The sequence below is a fragment of the Perca fluviatilis genome, chromosome 13, assembly GCF_010015445.1.
Source record: "Perca fluviatilis chromosome 13, GENO_Pfluv_1.0, whole genome shotgun sequence".
In the NCBI taxonomy this organism is placed as follows: Eukaryota; Metazoa; Chordata; class Actinopteri; order Perciformes; family Percidae; genus Perca; species Perca fluviatilis.
Genome location: NC_053124.1, coordinates 6,770,288 through 6,784,362, shown reverse-complemented (window position 1 = coordinate 6,784,362; position 14,075 = coordinate 6,770,288). Strand labels below are relative to the sequence as shown.

The 14,075-nt window shown below is 40.9% G+C and overlaps 1 protein-coding gene across 6 annotated transcripts in view; it reads right to left on the bottom strand.

Annotated features, from left to right (window-relative positions):
* Positions 1–588: 588 nt before the first annotated feature.
* The window catches only part of hivep3a (HIVEP zinc finger 3a), a 56,828-nt gene continuing 43,341 nt past the window's right edge, over positions 589–14,075 (bottom strand). For 3 of the 6 annotated variants that reach the window (XM_039820644.1, XM_039820645.1, XM_039820646.1), the window contains exons 6-7: positions 10,384–10,952; positions 5,808–6,329 (exon numbers count right to left, since the gene is read on the bottom strand). In XM_039820644.1, the coding sequence (XP_039676578.1) occupies positions 5,808–6,329; positions 10,384–10,952 (1,091 nt within the window). The other 3 variants (XR_005641247.1, XM_039820647.1, XM_039820643.1) reach the window with 3 other exon arrangements.

The window sequence follows — 14,075 nt, the reverse complement described above, 5'->3', positions numbered from 1 at the left end:
AGAATTTGGTTTTTCCAACTCGCAAGCCAACGGAGAGTTGCTAGCTGCAAATTACATTTGCTGCCGCTAGGGTGAGTCTAGATTTCTAGGCTAATGAGCATCACAAAGACAGACCAAACGTGGCTGTAAAAGCAGTAAATCCATAACAGCCCATTAAAACAAACATGAAAGCAAAAGGAGAGTCTGCACAGTTCGTATACACCAGTGTGTGTCAGTGGTGGCCTAAAGGTTAAAGAAGCAAGCGTGTGACCGGGAGGTCGCAGGGAAAAGTGAAAGAGCAGCGCTTGTCCCTCCCTCATTAGCACCACTGAGGTGCCCTCGAGCAAGGCCCTTAACCCCTGCTCAGTGGCCTGCAGGTCAGACTACGGTTGTACCAGGTATGAATGTGGAACTGTGTGAACGTGATCAGAGTCGTCGTTGCAAATGACAATTTGTTCTCAATCGACTTACCTGGATAAATAAAGGTGAAATAATTCAAAATTAAATTAAACAAAAGGGCGCACACTCAACACTACATTGCTAGGCAACGCAGTGGTTGTTGGTGTGGTTATTAAGAGAGTTCAGTGTGTTGTTGTACTCACCTGTCGGAGCGTCATTAAGCCAGCTTGGTTTTCCTTTTGTTTCCGGTCTGCTGCAGACGATTTCACCTCAACACACTTTGCAGGATCACTCCGTCATCCTGGCCCTAGTTGAAATCATGACCACCCCCAGGAATGGGACACCACATGAGGGAAAAATGCAGACATGTCATCCTCATGGGTAAAAAAATAAAAATACATTACAAACAGGAAGCAAACTTGGCAGATGACGCAGATTAGACAGACAGACAGACACACACACACACACGAGTGAGGTGAAGAATACGTACCTGTGTATGAGTATAGATGGAGGCTTTGACAGCAGCATTACTTACACTGACCGAAACTATGAACACTTAACACACAGACAGTTCCAGTGTGTTTGAAAGTGTGTGTGTGTGTGTGTGTGTGTGTGTGTGTGTGTGTGTGTGTGTGTGTGTGTGTGTGTGTGTGAGAGAGAGAGAGAGATCAGGGTGTCTGCAATGACCAGTCACCTCTACGTTAGGATACCAAGTAAAGACCAAATAAAACAAGAGCATAGCTGATAGAAGCTCTGAACCATATTTATTCACGGGTATGATAAGAAATATGGTATACTGTATTGTACCATTCATGTTCTATGCTACCGCAATCCAACTAACACTAACTGTAATGTTCTGATTAATTTCAACAATTTACATGATTTATTCATTTTTGACCTACAGGGAAGAAATAGCTGGAATATACAGTAATATTCGAAACTCAAGGTTCACTTACTGGCTTTATTCCGGAGCTTGCAGTTGGATTCCATGGTCTTCTACAATGGGTGGAGCTCGCTCAGGTGTCAGGGGTTATGACCCCTTTAGAATATTATATTTATTATTTTTTTTTTACACACACACACACACACACACACACACACACACACACACACACACACACACACACTTATTTTGAATACTTTATTACAGAATGTAATGTACAGTAATGGTAGCTGACTCCTTTTCTTCACATTGCTCACCAGACATCATCTATGTATGTTTCATATACTGAGAGCAACATGAGATATTATCAACTCTTACTTCCATTTACATTTTTTTTAAGAATTAAGACAATTTTATATATTTGTAAATATCAGTAAGTTCTGTCTGTTTGCAGTTTAACGAGAAGAACCGTCTTAACGTTTCATATATCTAGTCTTTCAGATATAGTTAGGCAGACCCCTGATCTTCTATTTGTTTTTAAATTGCCATGGTAATGGACATCTTTGACTCATCATTATAGAGGATGCATGTGTGACGCAAGGCAGTCTGAAGCTGTGGATCAAAATGAAGATTACAGAAAAACTAAAACATGGGGATTTCATTTGATTACATACATTTTGTTGCCTGTGAAATAAAAGAAACCGAACCTCATGCTTACATTCAGGAGGCATAAATCTCCATTTACCCCCCCTACTGTTAAAGCCTTTCATATTCCTATGAACTTCAGCTGACCCACATCATGTTCACATCATGGCCACTAGGGGTTTCAATAGCATTATTGCAAATGGAACATGGAGAAAATTAAAATGATGAATCATTTAGTCTTCTAGTGACTACTGAAAAACATTTCAGGAGAAAATCAGTAGAAAGAGAAACTAACCCATCTGTTTTTTCAAACTTATATATATATATATATATATATATATATATATATATATATATATATATATATATATATATATATATATATATATATATATATATATATATATATATATATACACACACACACACACACACACACACACACACACACACACACACACACACACACACACACACACACACACACACACACACACATACATTTTTTAAATGTCATATTTGAGCTTACTTATTGATATATACACTCACCGGCCGCTTCATTAGGTACACTTGTAGAATCTAATGTGATCCAATGCTACAACTGCGTGATGCCATAAATCCTGCCTTTACAAAGATAATAATGTTCCGTTTTGATCGACACTGTCAGAGAGGTTTTAATTTAATTATGTGGTTATTATGGAGATTTTAGTTTCCAGTGGTGTTGAACTGGACTGCATTACTGCCTCTCCAGTACATTGCGAGGCGTTCCTAATATTTGGTCCACGCCATTTACGTGCATACATGAGAGGAGCAGAACATTTGAAACACCTTTCAGTACAATGCACTCCGGTACAACACCACCACTAACTGTGATAAACGTAAAGTAGAATCGTTAGCTTTCTGACGGCGACAACAAAAACTCAAACATTCATGGCATAGCTGCTGTATTGAATCCTATTAGATTGTACCGTAGTACCTAATTTGGTGGCCGGTAAGTGTATATATTAATTTGTTACTTATGTATCGTCACTGCCAGGCAGAAACCTTGTATCTACATATATCATTTCATTCATTCATTTAATTTTTTCATAAATAAAGGCTATTGGTCACCCTTTACGTCTGTGGGTTTTTATAAATATTTAAACAGTGACAAGGTGATTTTGTTTGACTTTGTGTGAGAAAAAATAGCTCAAAATGTTTTTTTCATTTCCTGAAAAGCAATAAATTTGGACATGGTCACCCGACAGCGACGATATACATACATATTATACTACCAAGATGACAAGAACACTGTAAAGTAATAGCAAATGTTCACTTATTGTCTGTAATTCTCAGTTTTGCTATAGAAATCCCCTGGAATCGTGGCCGGGTTGGGTCAGTGGGTAGAGCAGGCGCACATATACTGAGAGGTTTATGCCTCGACACAGAGGGCCAGGGATCGAATCCGACCTGTGACGATTTCCTGCATGTCTCACCTACCAACTGTCCTGTCAAATAAAAGATGGAAAAGCCCAAAAAATTATCAATAATAAATAGATCCCCTGAAATGTTTCCCCATTATGATTATCATGATTAAGTTTGGCTCATTTCTTCAGGTGAACCTTATCACACCACTCCTTTATGGAAGTACGTCGTCATTATCAGTGAATAATTGGCTGGAATCATTTTATCACTGTGTAAATGACAAAAGACAATTCAATGGGAGTCTTTGGCTTTTGTTATTCCAGGTTGCTGTGGAGCCACTGGCATGCAACACAGGGACAGTTGTTTATAGAGTTCTGTAGAAAGGTGGGATCAGCACAGGACATGATTCATAGGCTGAACCATGGTACTTATCAGTATGGACTTCAAATAAAAATGTGAAAGTACCATCTGATTATTCCTGCGGTGTCTGTGTGTGTGTGTGTTTTATCTCCCGGATGATTTATTTCAGGAGTGTTTTTAGTCCATGGTCCAATACCTTCAGTGTGCGACGTCATCCCTTTCAGTTCCCAGGCAGCATGAGCCGAGATGGGCTTAAAGTTGCTTTCTCCTGCCACCCAGTGGCTACACGTGACCGCTTCAGCCTGGAGAAAGAAAGAAGAGCTGCCTTTATGTGACGGTATCAGCACAGAGGAGAGCAGGAAGATAAGTGTCAAACACAACACAATGAAATTAAAAATTAAAAAAGAATTAAAGGCAGGCTGTGAAACGGATTTTTAATAAAACTAGGGTTTCCATTCTGAGAAGTGGAATTTCAACATCAAGTACAATCTCAGCACAGCCACAGGGTGGTGCCACGCTCATCGCCACGGTATCTGCAGGTTTCAGGGAAACTAAGAACAAGGCTCTTCTGTGTTCCGTTTCAAACGTACAAATCAAAATCCCATGCTTTACATTCCTAATCGTTGTCTTTAGCGTGCAGTAAAACGTGGGATTCTTACCACTGATTTCCATTGATTCCTACACATCAATTAGCATTTAAAAAAAACTAACTTACAGCAGCGTTGTAGTTGAGTCACCAACTGTCGAGTCGGAGTCAAGTCTCGAGTCCCGAGTTTTCAAGTCCAAGTCAGCAAAGAAGAGTCTGAGTCATGTCACCATTACCTGAGTTTGAGTCGAGTTACGAGGCCAGAGAATAGGGACTCGAGTCCGAGTCCAGGATTTGCCATCACAAGTCCAGGACTTGTCATCACTGCCTCTTACACATAACAGTAGTCAGAAACTTCATCCAACTTCCGAGTCCGATTTCATAAAACCCAGAGTCTGAGTCCAAGTCCAAGTCATCACTGCGCAAGTCCAAGTCGAGTCTCGAGTCCAGAGAATAGCATCTCTCGAGTCGGACTCGAGTCCGAGTCAGCAAAGAAGAGTCCGAGTCATGTCACCATTTCCTGAGTTTGAGTTGGGGTCGAGTTACGAGTCCAGAGAATAGGAACTTGAGTCCGAGTCCAGGACTTGAGTACTTCATCGCTGCCTTACGGTACGTTCCACTGGAAAAGTAGAGCAGTAACTAACTCAAAAACCACGCCCGTCACACAGTTGTAATATAAATCTGTAAAAATGAGAAGTTTAATGGTAAACATGAAAATGGCAAAAGTGATTGTATCATTTATAAAAGCAACAACACAAAAATACATGTATCTGTTTATGAAAAGAACTGTGCCGTAGCTACCATGTACGTGAAACAGGTTTCCTCTGGATATCAAATTATTGGTCAGTGCACTCCAAACGTCTGAAACTTCTATAGAAAAAGGAGGTGATCGTAACCCTGCTTCTTTGAACACAAACAAAGACAACACAACAAAATAATAAAAATCTGACATAATAATAATAATAATAATAATAATAATAATAATAATAATTATAATAATCACAGCTTTTAAGAATGACATTTCAAACCACAATCTTCACATACAAATTGCACTTCAAAATACTGGTCGGGGTGAATAAATAATTGTAGTACCTTTCTATATCCATTCTGGTAATACAGTACATTAACACAGCAATAGTATATTAGAGCTGTCAAAGGGGGTGGGGTGGGGTGGGGGGGTTAATAGAGAAACTGATTAAAACTTTGTCTATTTTTCATTCCAGCTGCTTTTTGCATATAGTACAGAATTTGCATATTAGCACATAAATAAATTAACACAGATGACATCAAACAAGAGGGTAAAAAAGATTTACAAAACATACTGCATATCTAACATAGTATATATATATATATCTAACATAGTGTATATATATATATAATATATTATTCATATAATTACATTATAGCGTCATTCAGAAGCGGTGCTCAGAAGCGGTGCTCAAGTGCTCTTGCCTTTTGTACTCAGTCTCCGACCCCAGTGCTGTGTTTTTAGATCAGCCTCGGGTTGTTTTTATTGTCTTTTTGCACTGTCCCTTTCAGACTCTCCTCCTATCAGTGTTGTGTCTGGGAGGAAGGAGCCTTTTTTTGGCCTTGGGGGGTCTCGGGGTAAACACACCTCTCTATAACATGAGAGTCTGTGTCGACCCCCAGATGCCTGGTCTCTGTCCCGGGACTCGGAGGGTTTCTGTGTAATAAAGCGTCCGATCGGCCGCCCCCGGACATTCCTCCCCCCCCCAACCCCTCCGGGTCCTGTGGGCTGGCTCGGCTGCGCTGCCACGGCTCTTTGAGATTATCGTGGCGCTGCAGCGGAGGGAACCTCCCCTTTGGAGCGTCCCTTAGTCTCCAGGATGTCCCCGCGAGGCTGGCTGTGGCTGCTACGGGGCTGCTCACCAGGCTGTACAGAGGGAGGGTGGACCGGGGCTGAATCATGTGAATCCCCCCGATGGGAATCAGGAGGCTCGGGGACCTGCTCGCCCCCTGGGAGTGCAGAGGGAGGTGACTCAGGACGTTGATGGCTCTCCGAGGCCGCGCGGGATGTGTGGAGATGTGGCTCAGACCAAACTCATCCATGGACTACAACAAAAAAAAGAGGGGGGGGGGGGGTAAAGGTGAAGGAAAAGCCACCCTGATCAAAGAGCACCCCTCTCACCCTCTACCACTCTTTCCAGTTACAATGGTGCTCATAGGTTTACACACCCTTGCTAAAGTTGACTAAAAAGAGGAATAAAAAAAATAAAAATAAAAAATCATCTTTTGGAAATTGATCTTAATGCCTTAATTAAAAACAATTAAGGCATTAACACTAGTTTTCTTTGTGAATGAATAATATATCATAAATAAATAAATATTCGTCTTTAAAATACCCAATGTTAAATTCCCATAGAGACTGGCATGGTTTTATTTCAGTTAGCTGGTTTGATTTGTATTGAGAGATGATTTTATGGAAAGTACCACATGCCAATCTCTAGGTATGGTGAAGGGTATGTGATGATGTGGGGCTATTTTAATTCCAAAGGCCAAGGGAACTTTATCAGGATGCATAGTATCCTGGATCCATGAAATAACTGGCCTTTAAAAATAAAGATCTGCCTGCCTCTATGGGAATTTAACATAGGGGTGGACTTACTTATGCCCCCTGTATTTTAAGGAAGAACATTTATTTATTTACGATACATTATTCATTCACAAAGAAAATTGGTGTCCTTAAAAGGTTGCGTTTTTCCTAAATCTTTTTTTTTTTTTTTTTTTTTTTATAAATTCTAGGCATTGTGATCAATTTCCAAAAGATGATTTTTTTTATTCCTCTTTTTAGTCAACTTTAGCACGGGTTTATAAACGTATGCGTGCCACTGTACTTCCATCAGGCAGACGATACAAAGTTCCACTGGCCCAGAAAAACAAACATCTTTCATTCCCTCTGCAATTACCACTATGAACAACATAAAATAGACACTTTCAAGCTGCCGTTTAGATTGTTTTCAATTCAGTGTGTTTTAAATGTATTTTTTTTAATGTGCCTTGTCGAAGGAGAATTTCTGTTACTGCTTTGGGACGGACAATAAAGCTATCTTTATCTTTACCTATATTTAAAAAAAAATAAAGAAAAAAATAAACTTGATTGGTTCTGCTGGTAAAACTAAGCCCTACACCAGCAAAATGAATAGAATACAGTAAAAAAAATAAAAAATAAAAAAAATAAAAGACAGAGTGGCCGGTTAGCTCAGTTGGTTGATTTTTAAAGTGACCATAACTGTTGTGTTATGATGTTGTGGATCAATAGCAATGACTCAATGATTACTCGGCCTCTGTGCTGAGAAAACAACCTTTAAAAGCCCCTGTTCTGGGAAGGCGCTGGGAGTTAGCGACCAGCAGTGAAAGATTTCCCGTCATTGTCTTGAGTCAGTTACTTTAAAAGAGCATCTTAACACGCCTCGACAGTGTTTCCCCTATGACTGTACAAGAAATGCCAGAAAAATCTTTATTTTTTTATGTCAAAAATAACACCAATTATTGTGTTTCCCCTATATTCATTCAGGCAGGCACTGCTGTGAGTTCACAAACAGGGCAACTGTCTTAACTGTGGTTAGTTCACGCCTGTAACAGCAGGACAGTCGAGTGTGCTTACTCTTACTCAAACTGTGAAAGTCAGTCATCAGGCCATACGCCAAGTGTAACACACAGAAGTAGTTTAACAGCAAATGGGATGAGAGATGATCGCTGTGAAACTACGTCAGTTCAGAGAGACCGCGTATAGTGTAGCCTACTTCTTGCAGCTTGTGTGTTAGCGCCATCCTGTGGCGTTCAGAGGACGAGGCTCTGAAGTACCACACAGTGTTGGAAATAACATATTCAGATTTTCTGTTACACTTTACTTGAAGGTATCTACATAAGAGTGACATGACACAGTCACGAACGTGTTGTAAACATGATAAAAAAGTCACACACGTTTATGACATGACGCTTCGGTCATTCGGTTTCTGTCATGACAAGTTAGAGTTAGGGTTCATGTGTCATGACAGCGTCATGTGTTCATGACCGCGTCATGTCACTCTTATGTAGATGCCTTCAAGTAAAGTGTTACCAGATTTTCTTTTTCATTTAACGTAGCGCATCAATTTAGAACGGTAAACAGTCTGTTTCACCGGAACTCTTTAGTAGGTGTCCTATACCACTTTTTAAAATGGGACACCCTGCAGCCAATCAGAATTGAGTATTCACCCAGACCACGGTATAAATTCACATATATGCACCCATCAAATATTTAGGTATATAAAAATGGCTTCCCTTTACCAAATACATGTGTAGCTCACACGCAAATAGAAATGTCTGTGTGCAGATGTGAAAAACAACGCAGAGAATGTGAATTAGTTATCTACTCCTGTGAGACCTATATTAGTGTGAGGAGGAAGTGGTGAGGTCACACCATAACATAACCACAAGTTTGGAGTAGACATGTATTTTTTTTTATTTATTTATTTTTTTCATTAGGGTGAACTGAGATGTTCACCGCGGTTGTTTGCGTCGTGGACATGTGGTTCCAATCTTGGGCGTTTAACGATCGGCCTGCGCCTCATTTTTATCAGCGGCTGCCCAGGGAAAACATGTTGCGTCTATTTGGGAGCTCTGCCGCATTATTTTAAGGCTTCAGAGCTGCAGGCTTGGTTTGAGCGATAATAAAATGAGAGAGTTGCCTTTCCTTCCTTTTCCAATAAATGTGCGACTATTAAAATAACCTCATATGTACCAGCCTATCTATATTTGTTCTAGATGTTGACTTACTAGGGTTTAACTGAGCCACACAAGATTAGCTCTGTGAGGCCAAAAACTGATCTATTTAAAAACTGTGGGCTAAACTAACAGAGATGGATCGAGTCACAGGTGAGTGAAGACAGCGGTTTGAACAAAAGCCACGTTTTGACCAGCGTTAATTATACCCGCGGCAAAAACAGAGCATTATGACAGATTCAGAATGAGAAAATAAAACAACGGCTGGGTTAGGGTATATGTAGAAAACTGATGGACATGTTTCCCAATAGGTCTCCACGATATGAGAAAAACATGCGATATGCGATACATTTGTTGAATGATATTAATTGTGAGAAATAAAACCGATATTAAAGTGTACTCAGTTCTGCATTTTCTGCTGCTTTCAGTATTCTGCTCAAATACAACAAATTGTGCATTGAATTTAAAACAAATGAAAGGAAATCCTTCCCAACATTCTTTTATTGAACAAATTAAACATTGAATAAAAAAATAAAAAAGTTACCACTAAATAAAGAATGGCGTTTACATTTTAAAGTGCGGCTTTCTACTGTCTTTCAACTAACTCAAAGAATCTCTGAGTGTCTTTCGCGATATGTCTCAGCCTTTCGCAATGTGTTTACTGCGCAAGTTGATATCGCGAGGACAATAAAAAAAACTATATATATTGTGCAGACCTATTACACAAGTATATTGAATATATTATGCTCATTTTCAGATTCATAATTGTAATTTGAGATTGTATCAGGTAGGTTTACATGGTTTAATAAAAAAAACACCATATTTTTGTTGCAGCTCCTCTTTTCACCCTGTGTCAGGTCTCTGTTTTAGCTACAGAGTGAGACCTCTCAACTTTTGTAAGATCTTTGTTGTCAGTCGCACATGTGCAGTAGCTAGGTAAGGACTACATGAGCTAGCTAGCTGTTTCTCCAGCTTCGGTCAGTACAAGGCAGGATTAGCCGGGAGACTTCTTCTAAACGAGGGCGCATTTCCAACTTTGCGTGGAATACCTGCAGAACAGGGACATGAAGTAGTTCTATACAATTTATTTTGTAGATTAGGGTGAATTTGTGTGTGTTGTAGCACAGTTTTGCCCTTGAGAACGAGCTAGCAGGCTAGCGCTAGCATGCTAACGGTTTCCCTCGTTTCGGTTAGAGATGTAAAAAGCCCTGCAGATTTTGAACAGCTCCCCCGGAGACTGAAGGCAGGACACATTCAGAAACCCGTATCTCACTCAAAACAGCATGGATGTTTTTTTTTCAAAGTTTGTATGCGTGTGGAAGCACCAGAGACACAACACAACACCCCAAAAGTGATTTTTTTCATAATATGGGCACTTTAAGCAAAAGCTGAAGTGACTCACCAGTCTTGCTGTAGACGGTCGGCCTCTTGGGTGAAGCCAGGCTCGACACGGAGCAGAGGTGTCGGTCAGGCAGCCTGGAGGCCCAGAGAACTCCGATCCATGGGACTGAACTATTATAGGAGAAAGACTTCTAACAGGGGAGACTGGTCTCAGAGCGGAGGGGGAGACATGACATCTGGATGGGGAGTGGGGCCCGGGCTGGGGGCTCCGAGGTGGAGACGGCTCCCTCTGTGGAACCACGGGTTGAGAACCTGGAGAACGGGAGCCTCCGGAGGACGCCGACGCTGAAGCGTCGAAGCGTCTGCGGGCGAACAGAGCCCTCCTGGCGCTGGCCGAGCTCTTCTGGGTAGAATCCTTAGGGGGACCCGGGATGGATTGGCTGGGTTCTGGTTTCTCACTGTCAGAAGAGGCAGTGTGAGAGCTTTCAGCCGCCTTGGAGCGGTTGTCTTCATCACGTCTGCCATCTTTGTCCCTTGCATTGTCATCCTCATCAGGTCGACTTTTCCCCAGATCAGAGTAGTCAGGATCTTTTTGTTTATCGGGTTGAAGTGAACGTTCTCCACAGACTTCTAGGACAGGAAAAAAATAAAAAATAAAAATGTCTCTTTTCAACACACAAGTTCAATAATAACTTGGCCCGGGGCAAGTTAAACGCCACGTCGGGCAAGTTAAAGGTGCAGTAGGTAAGACTTATAAAACTAAGTTTCTGTCATATTTGCTGAAACTGACCCTATGTTCCAGTAGAACTACATAAAGCAGGGAATAAAAAAAAATCCGGCTCCTCTGGCACCACCTACAGCCTGTAGTGTGATTTGCAAAAATCCACCACTCCCTGTTCAGATGCACCAATCAGGGCTAGGGGGACTGTTTTTTTTTTTTGCACTGTTTTTTTATATAGCGCTTTTCTAGTCTTAACTCCAAGCGCTTTAACATAGTACAGGAACCATTCACACACATTCATACACTGTGGCCGAGGCTGTCGTACAAGGTGCCACCTGCTCATCAGATAAACACTCACACACATTTACACTCCGATGGCGCAGCATCGGGGGCAACTGTCCTTGTCTTGCCCAAGGACACTTCGGCATGGAACTGCAGGGCCAGGGATCGAACCACCAACCTTCCAATTGGCAGGCAACCTCTCTACCACTTAGCCACAGCCGCCCACAGGGAGGTGTCAATCACTGCTCATGCACACACATTAATTCTCCCTTGTGGGGGCTTAGGAGACCGTTTTGGGCTTTAGCGGAAAGGGGGGAGGGACTGAGAAGTTGTCGATGTTCAAATGTTTTGGCCAAGTCCTGGATCTTCACAATCCTATCTACGGCACCTTTAATATAACAACCCACTTGCTCGTTTGGGCATCGTTGTATTATAATCCTCTCATTTAAAAAGGAACACGCTGGCAGCATCAGCCCATAACAGAGCAGGCAGGTGAATGGTTCCAGTAATCCTACTGCTCCGAATAAGTGACAAAATAACGGCAACATTTTCCTATTTTCAGGCGGAAGAATATAGTACATGGGCGGAGTGATATGCTCGCAGCAAGCCTGTCTGAGAATATAGTTCCCGGTTTGTTTACGGATAGAAGATGGCTGTGTCTCATGTTACGTTGTTTTTTGTACACGCTGTGACTGTACAAATCACTACATGTAAACAGGAACATGTTGGCGTTATTTTGTCACTTTTGTCACAATTGGGAGCAGTAGGCTAGTTGGAACCAGTTACCTGCAGGATCTGTGCTGGGCTAAGCTAATGCTGGAGCCATCAGACAGCGTTACAGCACACACGGAGATGAGAAGGGTATGTATGGACTTGTCTTACTCTGGGGGTTACGGTGAATAAGACAAATTCCCAATAAGTCGCCGTGTTCCTTTAAACATGCCGTTGGCCAATCAAGGATTGCGTCGACGCTTAATGCTTTAAGGCAGGTAGAATTTGTTTTGTTTTTTTACTTGCCCGACCGTAAAAAAAAAAAAACTTAGCGTTGAACACTGAACGCATTTTTTGTTTTCTTTCTCACCAATTCCATTCTTAAAGTGTACCAGGTCAGCCATCTGCTGCTCATAAAATAGAGATTTCATCCTAATTTGGACTTTTTCTACCTGGTCAAGCATACAATTCTGGTAGAAACCCTTTAAAAAATGTATTTTCTTTCAATTGAATTTTACCTTGTGTTAAAGTCTTAACTTTCCTAACTGCAGCAATGTGTAGACAATAAAAATGGGACTGTATTAGGTGTAAGGTGCTCTGTGTCCCAGTTCATACCAGCCGAGTACATTTTGTCCCTGGGTGTAACGTATAAGAGCCTCTCCCATGTTTCTCCACACATATCTTCCGTCTTTGGACGCCCAAGATCTTGATATGCTGCTAACCAATGTTTACATTTCTCTTCAAACAAATGTGAAATGTTGAAGCAAAATCAATGTGACAAAGTATATAAGCCAACCGAATTAGTGCACAGTTTGAGGCTATTAATGAATTCTAAGGTCAACTGCATGTGGCTCAGGCTACAGCAGTAGATAAAATTATGGGCAGTCACCAATAAAAGGACTGGTTGAGATTCTAACCAATGAATAAATAATAAAGCCTATAACTATCTACTCTATCTACTGTGTAGAGGGCATTATCGGTAAAATGTTTAAACTGTTTATCCATTTTATTATGTTCCTTAAAAGGTCCCTTGGTAGGCTCATTTTTAGGATCATACTTGTATTTTGGGGTTTCTACTAGAACATGTTTACATGCTTTATTGTAAAAAAAAGAAAAAAGAAAAAAAAAAAAAACTTAATTTTTCTCATATTGTCTGTCTGAATATACATGTATTCACCCTCTGTCTGAAACGCTCTGTTTTAGCGCCTGTCTCTTTAAGCCCCCCTCCCATAAAAGTCTTAGGAAACTGCTCAGGTATTTGATCAAATGTAGCCGCTAGGTGATCACAAGCAGCAGATGTCAATCTGCAAAAAACATTCCCGCATCTGGTATAGACGGGAGGTTAAAAGACAAAACACAGGCGTCAAAGCACTTCCTCGTTGCTGAAACACATCAGGTCAATAAGCAGTTCATTGGACTACAGCTGAACATTTTCCACCTGTGGATATTTGTTAGGTTGCTCCATCAACATATCACGATGCAACACAAGGCGTGTCCAAAATGAGATATTACAAAGAAAGCTTACATGCTTTAAAGTGCTCATATTATGCTTTTGGGCTTTTACCCTTTCCTTTATTGTGTTATATATCTTTTCTGTGCACGTTATAGGTTTACCAAGTGAAAAAAGCCCAAAGTGCGTCACTTTGTAACACACGTTATAATGCTTGCCTAGCTGCTAGCGTGGCACGCCCTCATACTCAGCTTCTGACTGGCTATCAGTACTTACTGCGCATGTGCGACTCCCAACAAAGATGGGACAGAAGTGAGATGTCTCACTCTGTAGCTAAAACAGAGAGCTCAACACACAGGGTGAAAAGAGGAGCAGCAGCGATGTGCAGTACAATAAAAATATGGTGTTTTCTGAAAATTAAACCACATAAACCTATTCTAGTACAACCTCTAAATACAATTATGAACCTGAAAATGAGCATAATATGAGCACTTTAAAACTCATGTTGATGACACAACAAAAAAAAAAACAGCACAGTAGATTAAAAGGCAGCTCTGTATTAAGAGAGTTTAATTTCAGTCGGACTTAA